The sequence below is a fragment of the Lepisma saccharinum genome, chromosome 2 (assembly GCF_977018435.1).
Source record: "Lepisma saccharinum chromosome 2, izLepSacc3.1, whole genome shotgun sequence".
Classification (NCBI taxonomy): Eukaryota; Metazoa; Arthropoda; class Insecta; order Zygentoma; family Lepismatidae; genus Lepisma; species Lepisma saccharinum.
In genome coordinates, this window is record NC_139230.1 from 15201046 (window position 1) to 15220142 (window position 19097).

At 33.7% G+C, this 19097-nt stretch overlaps 1 protein-coding gene across 1 annotated transcript in view; it reads left to right on the plus strand.

The window, feature by feature from the left end:
- The window catches only part of LOC145984368 (histidine ammonia-lyase-like), a 38196-nt gene extending 20080 nt beyond the window's left edge, over nucleotides 1-18116 (plus strand). Inside the window, exons 5-19 of the mRNA XM_083118029.1 lie at nucleotides 32-106; nucleotides 351-423; nucleotides 1287-1353; nucleotides 1595-1758; nucleotides 2820-2959; nucleotides 3193-3388; nucleotides 3881-3976; nucleotides 4488-4546; nucleotides 6508-6588; nucleotides 7789-7933; nucleotides 9118-9204; nucleotides 12140-12252; nucleotides 13677-13807; nucleotides 16486-16603; nucleotides 17752-18116. Of these exons, the coding sequence (XP_082974155.1) occupies nucleotides 32-106; nucleotides 351-423; nucleotides 1287-1353; nucleotides 1595-1758; nucleotides 2820-2959; nucleotides 3193-3388; nucleotides 3881-3976; nucleotides 4488-4546; nucleotides 6508-6588; nucleotides 7789-7933; nucleotides 9118-9204; nucleotides 12140-12252; nucleotides 13677-13807; nucleotides 16486-16603; nucleotides 17752-17853 (1647 nt within the window). The 3' untranslated portion in view covers nucleotides 17854-18116. The remainder of the gene's footprint in view (nucleotides 1-31; nucleotides 107-350; nucleotides 424-1286; nucleotides 1354-1594; nucleotides 1759-2819; nucleotides 2960-3192; nucleotides 3389-3880; nucleotides 3977-4487; nucleotides 4547-6507; nucleotides 6589-7788; nucleotides 7934-9117; nucleotides 9205-12139; nucleotides 12253-13676; nucleotides 13808-16485; nucleotides 16604-17751) is intronic.
- Nucleotides 18117-19097: the final 981 nt, after the last annotated feature.

The window sequence follows — 19097 nt, forward strand, 5'->3', positions numbered from 1 at the left end:
CTCCAATGTCCTTTCTTGTACATTATTTCAGTATCTGTTCTTGGATGGATCTAGCTTGTCCACAGATGATTTACTGCAAATGGGACGAGGCAGATACAAGCTTAAGGTGAGTATGAGAAAGTAAGAATAAAACAAAGCATAAATAAAAATTGAAGTTGTTAAAACTAAATATAAACATACTATAAGCTTATGACATTTGCTCATCTCAAGTATAAGAATTATAAAATGTCCACAGCATTCCAACTTTACCTTACATAAAATATTGGTGGTCTGTGAACTAAATTCTTGCAAGTGATTACTTCAACTTTCTTCTCTTTGCTTGATAATGTTCTCTTTTATTGTATCAACAGCTAACAAAGGAAGCTGAAGACAATGTAACAAAAGCGAGAAACCTTGTTGAAAAAATTCTCCAAGAAAACAAAGGTAAGTTAAGTGGAAATTACATTAAATAATTTTGTATGAGTTAATGCAGTAATTTACACTGAAGCTTAGAGAAAGTAGTTCATTCTAAAAATTGATATGTGTAAAAATTAATGCAGATCTGATTTACAATTAATTTGTTTGTCTATTTGTTATGTCAGTATTAAAATCATTATGATCTTTGAAAAACCCTGGAATTTCAAATCATGCATAAAGCATGTGTTCTATAAATTTACTTCTTATAGTGATTTTCTTAATGTTAATATCAATACACTATGTATTTAAGATATAAACTCCAACTGCAATTTTCAAATCAATCTCTTGCCTCTTGGAGAAACCTCAAGGAGGCTCAATTTTTGTTCTAATTACCAAAAGGCTGGTCATCATAAAGAGTGATTGCCTCCAAACATTGATCTCTTTACATGCCACATATGATGACCACTACATCGTTTCAATGATGACAATCATAAAGCAAAAGCCCTTACTCCTCTCTGACCAGTATCTATGTAGGTTTGGGCCTCCCTGATGGCACAGTGGTAACGTCATTGCCTTGTAATCAAAGGGTCCCGGGTTTGATACCCGGTGGAGGCACATAGTGGTTCGGATCCCACTTTAAACTGTAGGTCCAGTCCCAGTTACTCTTACTGTGCATAAAGTGGACTTAATACAGCAACTCAATCAATCAATCTATGTAGGTCTGGAGTAAACATGTCCCCAATCATCAGGTAAAAAAAAATAATAATAAAGTAAAGTATAATAAGGTGATATACAAGTTTGCAGTATTATCTTTATGTATCCCCCATATATACGTATTTCCTCAATGTAAAAACTAATCTATCAATTTTCTTTTCTTTTTCAACTTCTAGTTGTCTATGGAATTACCACAGGCTTTGGAAACTTTGCCAGGACAGCAATTGAACCAGATAAACTTGAGTGAGTATTTTTCTTATACTGTAAAGTAAAAATAAAAAGAGAAGGATGAACCTTATTAATCATAACTAATGTTTAAAGTTAAGAATTAATAATCCCAAGACTCAATATATTTAAAATCCTTTAACAATTTTACAGATTTACTTCATCATGTATAGAATAGAAGGTATGATATAATTTAAATGTGGACAAAGACTTTAACATGACTACTTTATGTAGTAACATTTACTTCTTTACTTTTCAGACAGCTTCAATATAACCTTATCAGATCTCATGCTGCAGGTGTAGGCAATCCTTTAACACCTGAGAAAACAAGAATGCTCCTTGCTCTTCGAATCAACGTTTTGTCTAAAGGATATAGTGGTATTTCTCTCCAAACACTTGGTCAGCTTGTTGATGCTTTCAATGGTAAGATTTAAGTTTTAATACTACATTGTACTTCACTTTTTTAAAAAAAATAATTGTACTTTTTTGACACTATATTATAAATACATATAAATTTATACAAGTTATTTATTCTAGTAGAATCATTACCCATTTTTGGAATATGATATTACAAATTTCATATAATCCTTGTAAAAAGCTGTAAAGTTAAGTTAAGATGCATTTTAAATGGTTTTATTGCAACTAAACTAGTGCACACAACAGCCACCAAATTGATTCTTTTCAAAGTTTTCGTGTATATATTACAACGAATATTGTGAATTCAAGTAAAAGCATTTCAAAACATCTAAAAGTGCTCTAGTTCCTGCCACACCTGGCCACAAAATTGTAGTTAACCAATATTTGAATATGGCAGTCTGTAACAGTGCTCTAACTAAACACCGTCTGTATGGTTGACCAGGACCAGATTTATTATACATGTGGAAGCCTCGGGCTAACAACATCGTGAGTCCCTTCTCCATACACAATTTCACTTATAAGATTTAGGCAAAAGTTATATCAAATGATTAGATATATTTTTTGATATTTTTATCACATTTCAAATACCTAATTTTTCATTTTGTAGCCCCTATCAAAGTAATTGTTCCCCAGTGCAGACCCTTTTCAGATGAAGGGTGGGAGATCAAACCCACTGCACTAAATCTGGCCTAAGTTTCTCCATAAAGAATCTTTCTGTTGCCATTAAGTCGAGGTAGAGAATCACTCTTTCTTGCACGAACAAGAACTTAATCTTCAAATGCACAAGCTCTTAAGCATTGATATAATTCAGAAAAATTCTATGCAGATAAAACAGAAACAGCAAAAAATCAGGTAAAGCCAGGGCTGGTTCGGCAGCTTAGTTGGTAGAACGAAGCCTGCATTTTTCACTTAAATTTCTATTCTGACCAGGTGTCAGATATTCTGTTTTTATTGTTGTGTTTTTTATTTAACAAATTTTAAGACCCTTTAACGGTAAGGTTTATGTGCTTATTTCAGTTAATCAATATTAATATCAAATTATTTGCAATTTTTCTTTCCTTACTTAGAATCTTGCTTGTCATGGGTGCCTGAGCAAGGATCTGTAGGGGCCAGTGGAGATCTGGCGCCACTGGCTCATTTAGCATTGGGATTGATGGGAGAAGGCAAGATGTGGAGCCCTGAAACTGGTTGGGGAGGTGCAAAATACGTGAGTGTTCTATAGTATGTGTTATTCTGCCTTTTTCTTCATTGTGAGTCAATGGAAATACTTAAAAATGAAATCGTAAATAATTAAATGAAACATTGCTGGTACTTTAATATTTTTCCACTTTAAAAATATTTTATGCCAATAAAAAGGCATGGAAAATGTTGTACAGCTATTTCAATTACATATTTTGTCAACCCTAAAAGTGCATACTGTACTTAATTGGACATCTTTAGGTGCTGGAGGCGCATAATTTGGAACCTATTAAACTTGTTGCTAAAGAAGGGATTGCACTGATAAATGGAACCCAGCTGATAACATCTCTTGGAGCAGAAGCTGTAGAGAGGGCAGGAATGATTGCTAGACAGGCAGATGTTGTGGCAGCTCTTACTTTAGAAGTGCTGAAGGGAACTTCACGAGCATTTGACTCAGGTAAATTAGACTAGGTAGTAAAAGATAGTTAAAATGATCATTTTAACAATTTGTTAAAACAAATTATTGTTTAACCCCCCCCCCCAAATAAAACTATGGTGCATATGTACTGTTGTAGTTTTACATACAAAATTTACATGATTTACATAATCGTAATCAAGAACTTAATATTTGGTGATACTTTCAATATTTTTTCTTCTTTATATATGATTATAATTTGAGAACAATTGCTACGGCATTTCAATGAAAAAGAGAAAACAGATATTAAGGAAGACATGGTCAGCACAGAGTAGGGATCAACACCTAAATAAATTTAAATATAAAGTGCTAATTAGTACTAAATTATGAATTTAGCACTATAGTATTTAAACATTAACATCAAAATATTTTAAATAATTTGTCAAACTATTAAAATATCACTAATAAATGTATTGTTAAAATTATATTTTTGTTTACTTAATTTCGTTATAAAATTGACATTTCTTCTTGTAGATGTACAAATGATTAGACCACATAAAGGGCAAGCAGCAGTTGCACGCAGACTTCGAGCTCTTCTTCACTCCGACACTTATCCATCTCAGATTGCAGGTAAGGAATAATATTCATATTGATTCAAATGAAATCCACTGTTCATGTTCTTGTTATGCCACTTAAATTCTAAATTCCATATTCTGGATACATTCTGAAACTCACATTTTAGCATGTTAAAACTAGTCATATTTTGTGAGCATTGTTAATTGATTTGATTTATTTTACTATGCATTCCTGCCACTTTTGACTAATAATGAAGATGAGAATGAGTGATGATATGATGAAATTGATGAATGGACACTCACAAAGAACAGTCATGCCCAGGCTGGGATTCAAACTCAGGACCCTTGACATCGTAGCACACTGATGTTACCACTTTACATTTAGATCTTTGAGTTTCCCCCCATTACAAATGTTGTTATTACTCCATAGAAGTGAGGGTTTAAGACATGTACACATCATATTTGAAAAGTACAGAGTGATATATGAATCTATGAAATCTATATCTGTAAAAACTATTTGTGAATAAGAATTTGATTTATGTATTTCCATTTCTTCTATCTTCTAGAAAGCCACAGATTCTGCAACCGAGTTCAAGATGCATACACCCTGAGATGCTGTCCACAGGTGCATGGAGTTAATATAATTCCTATTGATAAGTGGGTCCTATTTATCAGACAGGGATGAGAACTTTTCAAGCGTGCAATTTTCAAACTACCTGTGATGAATAAAAATATTATAGCAAGAAAACTATTGTTTTAGAGAGAGGAAATTGGTGTTCTTTCATTTTTTGGAATGACAAGACTCTTGTCAGATGTGTAACAGAGCCTGAGCAGATTCAGGCTGGAGTATATTTACTCTTTTGCTCATTACTTGCTCCTTTGCCTCTTTTAATTGAAAAAAAAGCCTTAAACAGATTATTTTTATATTTTATTATAGAAATATTAATGTTACTTATTTAATTTGATATATTTGCATCATTTTGGCTTTTCTAGTTAAAATGCCTTTATTTTTATTGGTGAATATGAATATAAAATATACAAACAGTACGGGAATTGATTAAATATATGAAACAAGCTTAAAAATATGAGATTTTAATAATCGTACCTTTTGTGTCATGGAACATTACATTTTAATTAGGTATATATTTAATTTGAAAGGTGGGGAGCTAATAAATCAATTTTAAGGCAATAGTTGCATATTTTTTCTATTAAATTTTAACAAGGGATGAAATGTTATTCAGGCTACTTCATATCTAGATGTGAAGGAATTACATTTGTTAGTATTATTTCTATTAGTATTATTTGTATTTCAATACTAGTGGTTAATATTAATTGGAAAGATGTGCTTATAATTAATTAGTTGTTTATAATTTAGAAATGAAATAGTAAGACTGATTAGTCTTACTATCTATTCCATCTACAGAAAATCTGTAAAAATTTATCTAATATTTTACTGACAATTTAGAGATTCCTGTAGTAATGATGTTACTTATTAAGTGGAATTATTTTTTTTTAACATTTTTGTAGTTTGTGTATTAGTGAGGGCTGCAATTTTTACATCTGAGTGTAAGGTTCATGGATATATTAAAATTCACAAGGGTCTTGATAAGGTGGGTGTTGTAACCAAAAATTCAATATGCTGACCAAGGCAGAATTTATTTTATTTTAAAAACGTTATGTTTCAACCTTCTAGCAAGGTCTTCTTCAGACTCTGTATTTGGTCAGCATATTGAGTTTTTGGTTATCATGGAAACAAGGCTTAATGGTGTTATCATTGGGTGTTTGTGGTATTTTCAGCCTTTTGCTGATGCTGTAAAATTACTTACTAAGGCAAAAACACTGTGTTTTAAGTAATTATTATCCTTGTTATTGTCTACTATATTTAGATTGGTTTTGTCTTTATTCGCTTGGGTTATTCTTCATTATTCAAAATTAATATTTAATTTTCATTATGGGGTCTTGTTTTTTTATGTTGTACTACAGGTGCTTTCTACTGTCATGGCAGGTGCTCTATATGCTGGCAAGGGAAGTGGGGAGCGGGGAATATGCAGCAGACCAACCAGACAACAGCGGTGCCACTGAGTGTTACAATGTCGAGGGGAGGAACTACTATGTACACCTCATTCTACAGACTGCTGTGTTTCTTATCACACTGGATTGGTCACTTCCTCACTCCCCTTGCCAGCATCTAGAGCACCCACCATAACCCTGGAAAAGAGCATTAGTATGGGGATATCTGATCATCATCTAATTCTAATCATGCCTTATTTTTTGGGGGGGGGGGAGTAGTAGGAACAGTTGCTCAAACTATTTCTAATGAGGTAAGTCACATCACGTTATGACACCAGGGGTCCCAGCTTTGAATCCTGGCCTGGGCATGGATGTTGAGTGTCTATTCATCAATTTCATCATGTCATCACTCATCCCCATCTTCGGAAATTAGCCAAAAGTGGCACAAAAGGGAAAGTAAAATAAAGCAAATCAATCAATCAATCTTATGAAGTAAAATTAACTTCAATTCTATTATCCTTTATTTTTTAAAATTAGAAGTTACAATTTATTTGTATTTTCTATTTTATACTATAGGTGCATGGTATTGTCCATGATACAATAGACTTTTGCAGAGGAGTTATTACTGTAGAAATGAATAGTGGAACTGACAATCCAGTATCCTTTAGTAACTTATTTTCTAAATTAATAGCATGATATAGTATTTGAGAATTGATTCTCTATTCTGTTTTCATCAATGAGTTGCAAATGTGTGTTAAAGACTTCTAAATTAATAAGGAAACTATACCCAAGTAACCAAAAGTGGTTGGCCCAACACAAAAACATACTGTTTGCCAAAGGTAATTTTGGCCATGGTTCCAACGTTGGGGCAACATATGTTTCCATGGTTGAGCAAATGTTGGCAACCACAGTTGGCCCAACGTTGCCAACCTTTTCCACGTAAAAACTGACGTTGGCCCAACGGTAGTGGTTACTTGGGTATGCTTATATTGACAAGAAAATGCTTAGAGTACATCCTTTCAGTTAAAGGTTTGCACTCGATTCAAGTATATATGGGTGCAAAATTTGAGAACAAATCCAGTAAATAATAATGTAAAGACTACGGATGTTTAGAAGTTTTGTATGTCTTTTCCATTTGAAGATTAATACTTAAATTTTCTCTGAAGTCGCATAACAGGACCAGGATATATTGTAATTTGTCTTGTGTTCTGTTCTGTCAATGGCATTACCAGGGTAAATGAAGCAAAGGGCCAAAGAGAGACATGGGGCATCTTAGCTCAGTGGTACCTAATTGTTAATCCATGGCCATATTTGTTTTATTTTTGTTTTATAAAATACTCAGTAAACTTGGGTACTAAGAAATACCACACACTGTGTAATTTTATCATGCAAAATGGATCAAATGTGTGGGTTAACCTACTAACATATGGCTGTACCATTTTCTTTGTATTTTCCTAAATAATTACACGGATATTAGCTAAATTTGGCATTTTCAACAAGTCTATCTAATGAAACTGTATTAAAAAGATAGTTAGAAAATTATCCTTGGTAGATGAAATTATTATTTTCCATCTGGAAACTTGTTTTGGAATGTTACTTTTTAAAAGAAACATTTCCAGTTACTCATTTTGAAAAGTAACTCACCGTTTTCGACATTTGGGAAACTACTGTTTCCCATAATAGTTTTGGGTGTTTTGCACAAAAACAACCATTTCTTGCAAGGTTCTTTTGTGCTGTGGAACACATCAGAAGTAATTTGTTAAGTTACCATCGCTTGAAAAATTAGACATGGGTTATAAGAAATCTTACATAATACATTGTTATACTCATGATTTTATTTTCCTTAATATGTAACATATTGTATTTGCTGCTCGAGGAGAAATCATATCAGCTGGAAATTTCCATGGCGAATATCCAGCCAAAGTTTTAGATTATTTGGCAGTTGCTGTTCATGAATTGGCATCAATGAGTGAGAGGAGAGTTGAACGACTTGTAAATCCAGGTAATGTAAAATATGAAATGATAATTTCACATGGTAGCATCTGGCTACCATGTGGAAGACCCGGGTTCAAATTCCAGGGCAGGTGATCTGGACCTAGAATTTCTCCATTCATTTCCCTATTTCTGCAGGGCTCTGAGGCCCACCCAGTCCCATATCAATGGTACCTGGAGGCAACCCAGGTAAAGGCAGCCCGGCATGATGCTGATCACATCATACCAACTATGGTTGAGATCAAGGATGTGTGGAGACTTACCTCCACGTCACCCCATATGCCTTCATGCCATGTGCGCACAGGCGAAGGGGTACCTTTACATTCTGCAAAACATGCTATTTTTTCGTGCAGTTCACTGATGTCTCACAGACTTTGGAAAACAAGATTGATCCATCAGTTGAAAATACATGACCTAATTCTTTCATGGAATTACTCAGTTTTGTTTTTAATCCTGCCAGTTCTTTTGGCATGAAACAACTGCCCAATAAATGACAGAGAAAACACTGAAGACTTTTGCATCGCTTGCACAGAACATAAGTCTGCAGTGGATGAGGAAATTGAACTTGGAGAAAGTAGGTCAACGATGTCCCTCTGTACCTTCAAGACTAGCTACAACAGGACATCCATACATGTTTGCAGTTGAATGAAAGGGAGTGATTGACAGTTTAAGGAAGGGATGGGGGCATTGATGGTGCTGCTTGCTGTAACTTCGCCTTTTTCAGTAGGCAACTAATCATGTTCAATTGAAGCCACAAATTTGAAAAAAACAAACACATCCTTCCAGAAAGAATTTTTGGATTGCCAGTAACGTAATTGAGATATGAAGTGGATTTTAATAATACAGAGTGAAAGTATAACGCATTCAGAAAACACATTTCAATTTTTTAATGTAATGCAAAGTTAAGTTCGAAAATCAGGCAAATGGACATTTATACACATTATACATGAAAATAGCAAAATAAACTTTCATGTATGAAACCCTAATACCCTGACATGGACTTATATTGTAATTTTTATGATATCCGTACAGGCATTTTGCCTAACATCCGGTCTCTACACATTACATAGTCACAAACACTTCTGCATTGTAAGTCATTGTGGTTGTTACAATGCAAAAGTGTCCGTGAGTGTACACACATGTATGCTTTCCTAGTTTTTACTTTTGTGAAATCATTTATAACTTTTTTTCTAGCCCTCAGCGAATTGCCAGCATTTTTGGTCAAAGAAGGGGGCTTGAATTCAGGTTTCATGTTAGCTCATTGCACAGCTGCTTCTTTAGGTAAGTTTGATTATTTATTCTGTTTTTATGATGTACATATTAAAAATTGTTTGTATATAATTCCTTCATTTGAAATACACACACACACAGCAGAACATTTATTATACATTTTTAAGGGGACTGTAACTAAAGAAATGTGGACAAACATATAATACAGGAATATTTTGTAACATTTGTTTCATTTGAACAACAAAAATAACATTTATAAAGAGGGAGAATGTAAAATCAGGGTTCCACTTTATAAATTTATTTATACATTTATGAATTCAGTAGAACAAATTCTATTGTTAATAATATGGTTAAATATTGAAATAACTTTTTACTACTCTACAATGTCTACAAATGGGTTTTGCCTTATCACATTTATGCACCCTATGTATGTATTACATTTCACATTGTCTAGATTCAATGACTATGAGTATTTGATTTTTATGTTCTGCTGTTACATTATGCCTCAGCATTACTTGAATTTATTCCATATGTGAAAAGAAGTGAATATGAGTATGCTGTTCAGTTCTTTACAATGTTCATTCAATCAAAAATACAAACTTGACGGAAATAATTTTAGAAATTAATTTTAAATTGATTAAGGAGAAAAACTTTAGACATGTATCTTCACACACACACATAGTAAATGTGTGTGTGGATAAATAAGCATAAAAATGGAAAGAGAGTAAGGACCGGTTCTTCAAGGTACGATTTAGGTGCAAGGTGAGCATGTAACTGGAAGTTTGTGCAAATTTCAATTTTTCAATGAACTATGAGCTAAGTTCCACACTCAACAACTTCATGGTCACTTTAAACAAGAAATGATCCACTAAAATTTTACATTGGTGTAGAAGACAAATTGTTTTGTTTGGCAGAGCTCAACTAATGTCCATGTAAACAAAGAAATTAAGCAGCGTGGTTGCCAGAATTCACTTTGTACTTTTGGGACCTTGTAACAAATGATATCCAGTCTACCAGGCAATCCAATCTCCGAGTGGCAATTTGGTGTAGTGGTTAGCATTAGCAGCTTGCGGAGTGCATAACTCTTTATGATATGAGACCAGAGCTTGCCCCTGGTCTTCAATTATTATCATCATTTATTGCATGTGTATTCCCTTCAGTTCATGTTATATTATTGAGGATCTTACCTCAGAAAAAATCTTACAGGAAAATTTTAAAATTATTTTTACTCTTTATATGTTAATATTTTTTATCAGTTGGCCTACAAAGCATGCAATGCACACTTTACCTCTCGTGCAACAATTATGTAGAGATGGTACAAAGCTTGCAGCCAAAAGATGTAAAATTTCTACATATTAATAGTGTTTACATCAACAAACAGGAATTATTAATGTTTCGATTTTCCAGTAGCATGCGGTGACCATTTAGATGGCTGAAGCACTGAATATATAATTTTAAACAAAAACACCGCACGCCACTGCTTTGCTGCATTTCAGTCTTTCACGGGCTCCGCAAAAATGCCTCTCGACACTTTCGGGGAGTCTAATTATCCTGGAAGATATGCAAAATTCGAATTGCATACCGAAGCATGCTTCGGGAGCTTACCTTGTATGCACGCCACTGCAATTTTATAGTTCTTCATGCTTCTACAAGAAAGTATGTATGCTTGTGCACTGTAACAGCATTTGGCACACGAGATGATCTTTATTACAAGAAAGCCAAATTTGTAGTGCTTGTTTTCCTTACATTTATTTTGTAGTCATACAGAATGTATACATATCTGACTGCCACATGAGAGACCAAGGTTGAATTTCTGTGGTGGGTCATCTAAGGTCGCAATTTTTCCAACCTTGTCCCTGCATGAAGCGGCTCTGAGGCTCAAATCAATGGGTACCTGGGGGAAACCCTGGGGGGAGGGGGTAAAGGTGGCCGGAGCATGATGCTGATCATATCACCTCCAAAATGTCTGAGATTGAGAATGTGTAGGGCCCTACCCCATCCCCTAATGTGCCTTCAAGTAACAGTGCTATATGCATGGGAAACTTTACTTTACCTTTTACAGAATGCATACACAGCCATTGTTACAATTGTTTCCAATGCAGAGACATGCTTTCTATAGAGCAACCACAAGGAAAAAAACCTTGGACGAAAAGTCTCCGCACAGCTTTCCCTTCTTCCATTCAGCTCGGGCCATAACGAAGCATGGTCCACTCTCCCCCTCCCCTCCACATGGTAGTACGGTGCACAGGAGTTGTGGGTCTGTGCAGGTCTCTTTGCTTGTGTTTCCACTATAAGAACCATATATGTATATGAGCTTGTAGTTCTACATTTAAACACTAGGCTGTGTGCCAGTTGATGCAGTTTGAAACTATACTAACAGTAAGAGATGGTGGGCAGATCAATTCCCTGTAATTTTCATTCTTCAGCATTGCCAACACACTATTTAGAAGTGCGAACTTAGGATTGATTAACTGTCAGTTACTTTCACATTGAAAAACCTGGTGCTGATTAATAAGACTGATAAAAAGGCAGATACTTAACAGAAATATTAACTGGTCATTGAAAAACTGTCTCTAGAAGGGAAAAAAATAGATAGGAAGTAGGAAACTCACCAATTTTGCTAGATACACAAAGAACTTACTTGTTATCAATTGTTGCTATTACCAGTGTTGTGCCCAGAAGGGGTTCGCATTTGGGATTTGCATATTACAATTAAGTGATAATTTGTTAAAAATCTTCAATACATGGAAATAAGGCTAGCTAAAATGGAAATCTTACAACTAACTCTCTTTCAAATTTCTTACTTTCTCATTTTGTTATTAATAATTACTTACACTTAGTGTCAACAAACCTCAATTAAATATAATATGTTACATAGTTTTGAGTCATTTTCTTGATCAGGAAAGCCCATTTAGTACAAACATCCAATTTTGCTCTTGTAACAGAAGTAAAGCTTAAAAATGATTCCTAGTATGATCTATTACAGTATCAGAAAGTAAGGTACTTTGCCACCCTGCTTCTGTGGACTCTCTCAGCACAAGTGCTGGAACTGAAGACCATGTTTCTATGGGATGTTTTGCTGCAAGGAAAGCACTGCAGGTATTTCTTTCTTTCTAAACAAATACTTGACAAATACAGTGTATTAAAGTTCATTCAACAATAAAAGTATAAATATGTTTCAACAAAATAAATACGTACAATTCGATGCATTTTAACAGTTTATATTACATACCAGTAAAATGACTCCATTGACTTTCAACAGGGTCATTACCAGGGAACGAATTTATATGTAGTAAAAATGTGCTAAATATGTAAATATAATTTAGTTATTTTCACGAAAATATGGAGTTAAAATTGTAAAAATTTTATCTTTTTAATAATATAAGACACTACACAAGCTTAAAATACAGTATGTTTACATTGACATTAATTGTAAAACAACACAAAATGGGTTCTCTTTTTCTGTTTCCAAAACAATGAACAACAAAATGTTGTTGTAAGTGTTCGAATGTGAATTTCCTTCTGTTGTCTCTTAAGATTGATTTACATTGACTAAAACTGCATTCAATAGTGCAAGAAGTAATGGGAGTGTATTTCAAATTTGCAATGTCTGCTTGAGTTAACATTGTGAAAATTATGTTTGTAACAACCAGAAGCCAATGCTTGAGCCCTTATTCTCTATTGTTGACAACAATTGTAAATAAACAGGAATTTCAAGTGTTTTACAATAGCAAAAGCAAACATTTGGGAGGTGTAAAATTGAAAAAAAATATATTATTTGGATGACAGAAAACTTGTAATTAACGCAATTGGAGGGTATAAAAAAAGGTTGTAAACTTTTGTTTGTTTTAATGTCGCTTTGGACTTTGTCAGTTATTTGCAAGAAATTCACCCAACTCCGGTCACACGAGGACATGTAGTTATTGCACGAATATGAAGTATATGTTGAGAAATGTTATGAAATATGGAAATAATAAGTAAAAATAACTAAAATATGTAAAATATGGAAAATAAAAACTGAATTTTTTGAGTGTATATGCCATGATGTGTAAATATAATACAAAGTATAACTGATTTCAGCTTCATACATAAATATGTATTTACATATAAATCCATTCCCTGGTCATTACAATTCAGAAGTGTTTATGACTGTACTTGCTTGATAATAAATTAAATTAAATATAAAAACTTCACAACGTTAGTTGCTGATTAGTTTTCTCTAAAATTTTAACTATGCTATTCCTACTACTGTCATAACTCCATATTTTTTCAATAATTTGTAGCTTCAAACTGTAGTGAATGTATCTTCATTTCAGGCAACTTATAAAATGTGTTATTTGTGCAGCTTATACCTGGTGTAATTTAATCTCTTATTTAGTTGGGTTAATCATATTTTCATTTTCTCTTGAACCATTCTTCTTCTTTAAAGTAGAAAATCTCAATTTAGTTTTAAAAAATTCTTATGACAATAAGTTGCCTCACCTACACTGTAAAAAATGCTTCACGAATTATTATTTTCTCAGGTTGTGGAAAACGTTGAGAGAGTCATTGCTATAGAATTGTTGGCAGCATGCCAAGCTATTGAATTCCTCAGACCACTTAAGACTACAGTGCCACTTGAGGAAGTTTATAAAGTAGTTAGATCAAAGGTCAGGTAAGTAGTTCCCTGCCAATTTTTCCAAGCACTCCTATAATATGTTTTGATCAATTTGACAATTGGGACATTAATATTAAGTTTTTCTTTATCTTCAGTTGAATGAATGCAATTCAATAGCGACGTTCTGCAAATCAGATAAATGAAAGGAAACCAGAGTAAATTACATTGAAAACTTTTTTGTATTTAAATTCTGCTTCAAAAACATTAGGCATAATATATAAAAAAATCTGCCAGTTGGGAGGGACCATAATCCCTATCGCCCTCCCCATGGATCCACGCCTCCTGTGAGTCAACTTCGAAATCTCAAAAAAGAAACATTACTACAGTGATAGGAAATCATATGACCTATATTTTGGCTACAAAATAGGTGACCAGGATAAATCTTGGGCCCCCTGTGTTTCATGTGAGACACTGTTATGTGTGACTGAAAGAGTTTGTGATATGCCATTCAGAGTGTCCATGGTCCAGAGAAAACCGTTGAACTTCTCTATGGATTGCTATTTTTGAATTAAAAATCTCTGGAATAATGGCAAAGACTACGCATATCATGAAATACTATGATATTACTTTGGCTAGAAGGCCTGTGCCTTAAAGTCCAGCCTTTTCCATGTTTGAATGAAGCTGAGGTGGAAGCAAGGGGATCACTCCAAGAAGTTGTAAAGAATGTCCTCGGAAATCACAAGGCAGGTAACTACAAACAACTTATTATACTTGATAACTGCAGAAACTGAGATGAAATATGTTCCTAAAAATCCATTTGTTGGCCTAACATTGACAATGGCAGTGTAAGTGACAAACATGGAGAATGCTTCCATCAAGAAATATACGCCATGGAAAACAGTTACCAGTAAATGGAGCACATGAATGTTAGCCAACTACACCTGGACTCTCAAGAGATGTTCCTCAAGCTTAATAAGCTTAATACAGTCAAAATTTCTTTCAAAGTACATTTAAGGTCAGTATACAGAATATGTAACATATATTAGTTTCAATACGCAATATTATTTCATTACAAAAAAAAGTGTATTACAAAAAATCTGAGTCCAATAAAGACATACTAAACAGATTTGAAATCAGTGGGAAAATACTATAAGAATTACATTTTCTTTTCCATTTAACAGAGAAAAAGTTAAAATTTGTTGTCCAGTGTAATTAGATGAAACTGATAAGTACGGACATTGAATTTTCGCGATGCGCAAAATTGCGAAATGTGAAGAAAAGATGCAATTTTGAACATTCTGCACGTAACTTCACCCCCAATGATGAAATATGCATGAGTTTTATTCACGAAGTAATGCGAAATGTGTGCTTTTCCACGAAATGATCGCTTTTTCACGAAATAACCGTGAAATATCATCAAATTAAGTAGAAAACAGGCAAAAACCGGCAATCGAGGTTGTGCGCGCAAACTGTCAATTTGTAACGAAACGTTTGCCTAAAGTTTCCTACCACTTGCAGCTGAAGAACGTTTTATCTTCGATCACATCAGGAAGATGCTGCAAATTGGGATTTCCCATGCACATAATCTCAGTTCGAAAACTTCGCCCCCTGTCAAGTTGCATTCATTTCTTCCCCCGAATGTCTACTCAACTTCCAGTTTCATTGAACTTGCTAGCTTTCTTTGCCCCTGCACTGTGGCCTCTAAATACTAAGCCTTGTCTACCAAGAAAAGTAAACTATCCTTGCCCCACCCAATCGCCGCCACTGGCAATTACAGTTGAAATCTATGTACTTGTGTATGTGTACAGTATATAAAAATGAAGTAGTTTATCAATTTATAGCTCTTTTGTATGTTGTTTCCTCTCATGATGAAAAAGTGTGTGCCAATTTAATTTTTTCCATCGCTGATATATACCGCTCATCTAACATTTTATTTACCGCTCTCCTCAGTTTTTATTTACCATAAATTTGTCTCCCTACTGATAAGGAACGAACACCTCACTCAGGCTTAGACTTGAATCCAAAAGCTTCAGCAGACATAGAGTGGCCTCGATTTTTGAATTCAAGTCCACTTTATGCACAGAAAGGCTGATCGGCATGAACCTACAGTTTAAAGTGGGATCTGAAACACTATGTGCCTCTACTAGTATTGAACCAAGGGCATCTTTTTTACAGCCTCAATTTCTGGTAATGAATTATTTCAAATATACTCTGATGTAGCCTATCCTAATACTGTATAATGCATATATATATATATATCTTAAAATAACTATGCTCAGCTATTTATTAGGGACACTTCATAAATGTTGAAGAGAGAAGGCTTTAAGATATATATATAATTCATAATTTCAATAAAAGGAAAACAAAAAAAAAAATAATTACAAACTGAAAGCAACCTTCCTGAGCTTCAAAAATGATCATTTTTCTGCCTCGTTTTGTCTAATTACATTGATGAGTAAAGAACTTTTGGTTCCAAGATCATGAACTGAAAAATTGCCTTCATTATGAATTGAGAACTATTGATTGAATATCTGTCCTGTCCTAGAAAATTCTAAGCATCTACTCACTTCATTTAAAAATGTAATTTTTGCATTGCTCTTTCAAGTGTGTATAAATGGGGGGAGGGGGAGAGAGAGTGAGAGTGTGAATAAGTGAGTGAACCAATTTTTTCTCAAGTTATTGTTTACTCTTGGTGTAACCATACACTGAAATGAACTTGTTGAACTTGTTTGCAGGGCTTGGGATAAGGATCGCTACATGGCACCAGATATTGATGCTGTCACAGCATTACTTCAAGATGACAAGATATGGCTCTCTGTTAAAACCCATGTTGAATACTACCATACAGGAGAGGTAAATGATTATTTCTCAAGAACAAATGCCAATTACATTACATATACTTTCAGTTTCCATGTTTGATATAGTGGTTGCATATTCAGAATTCATGTAAGATACACTGAAGCTTTTAATGCACATATGTGCTCTCTATTTGGCACTGATAGTGATGACTGCACACCCAGTATGTACAGGGTGTCCCATAAGTCTGGACCCACAAGAGAAAAACACGTTGAATTATGGAGTTTGTTCAAAGTGTCCACCATTGTATCGCATACACAGTTCAAGATCTCCTGTACTGCAACATTTAATAGATTACAGTCACAGAAATTTGCTGACATGCCTGACAGTGCGTGAATGACAGAAAATGCTCTGAATTTTGACCTTGTGCACCACGACTTTTAGGTGGTCCCACAAATCCAAATTGAGTGGATTGAGATCTGGGTTCCTTGGAGACCACTTTATTCATCCTTGGCTTACATTCCAATGTGCAGGAAACTGTGTGTTAAGGTAATGTTGCACTGTAAACACACAATGCGGATGGGTGCCATCCCGTTGAAAACTCCTATAGGTACAGACTTATGGGACACCCTGTGCAATGGAGAGTTTAAAAAGCATTTTTATTATTCAACAAAAGAAAAATATTTAAATTAAATTAAAATTTGTCAAAACATAAATGAAATTTATAGCTCAAAGAGCACACATTATCATAAACAAAGTAAAACATCTTACACATAATAGTGTTAAAATGTTCTAAAATATTATTCAAAGATTTATTTGAATTTTAAATTTCTTGCTATGAGATCTCTTCTTTGTGTCTGGACTTTTTAAAAGGATTTATAAAGAAATTATAGATTTTATTTAAAGTATGCTTGGATTTCTGCTTAATGCATTTCTGGGAGCAGAAAAATTAAAATTCTTAAGAAAATTGAATTATATATGTTAAGACAAATATTATTACACTATATACAAAACTAGATGATTATAAATCTCAGTGGTCATTTAGTTTTGATGTAACAATAAAATATTTTTTGTCTGACAAGTTCAGTACAAAGCTTTTGAATGCACTGAACTGATGAACATTGTATCTTGAAGAATTATTAATCTATGCATAATTTTAAGGAGCAACCGAAAATTGATAATTTCCCATGCTTCAACTCTTTCAGGAGATTGAGACAAGGGTCTTCAGTCCAACAGCAGTGAAGGTGGGAAGCCAGCTAGAAAGAGCTAGAGTAAGAACATCTGCTAAGAAGCGCCGCATCCAATAATCTTTCTGAAGGTGGTGTCCATGGACCTTCATTTACTTTATGGATTGTAAGCTAACAGTGCTGACAGTCCAATTGTAAATTTCATTTGAATAGAATTGTTAACACTCATTTAAATTTGTTATACTAAAAATTTTGTTTACATTTATGAATTTCCAAAAAATAAGTATTTTTTTTATATTCTCTGCTAATCACTGCTGAATATTGTGTTCACGGTTTAATGTATTGGAAATGCTCATTTTTTCATTAAAATTATTTCGGTTCAATTTGTTAGTTAATTTATAACTATTACTTCTTTCTAGATACAATCTCTTGCTAGATTCACACAATCAATGAAATTACCAAAATATATATTTGGATATCTTGAATCAATGTTCATATTGGAGAAGTCCCAGGTAAAGGAAATAATTGCAATTGCCAAACCAATATAACAGGTTAAGTGATCACATGGAATGACAAAATAAAAAAAAGCAAAAAAAAAAATTGACACTGTGGAGTTATTGATGTTTTTCTGTTGCTAATTTCTGATCTTGATGATAAGGTTATGCAGAGTGAGCTTAGTCCATGGGCCTTTGATAACTGAATTAGTATGAAGGTCTGAACCAAATCACGACAATAAAAGTTAGTCCACAAAAGCTTCAGACTACGTCTTAAGAAAGAAAATACAACAAAGTATTTTATTGTTTCATTTATCTTACACCAAAATCCATCCCAGAAACTATTATATAAATTTCAAACTTTAAATAATAAAAGTTTATTTTTGATAAAAAAGAATTGACCTGCTGAAAAAGAACTTTGATTTGTGGAAACACTTGCTAAAAATAAATTGAACTTATTTCAATAGACGCTATATATAAACAAGTTTCAAAGCTGTCAACATCACTTGAAAAATGCTATTTACTTCAAAAATGGCATGTGGTAATAATAACACAGTTAAAAAGGAGAGAAATGCAAATAAAAGAAAAACAAAAAAGTGTGTGTACTTACCTTAGCTTCCCAGTTTCCACATCTGGTTTTATGGATAGTTTCACATGCTCAGATACAGGATTTGTTTTTTTTCTGAGTTATATCTGCCTATTTTCTGGAAAGGTGCCACTGCTTTATATTTATCTGGATGAACTTATTTCCTCTTTTCTTTCTATTCATTTTACTTCCACAGCACACACACACTGGAGTAGGAAAGGCAGCGATTGTTGAAAAGGAAAGGGGTGGGGGAGAAGACAGAGGTTGGCTAGGTGATTTAGTAG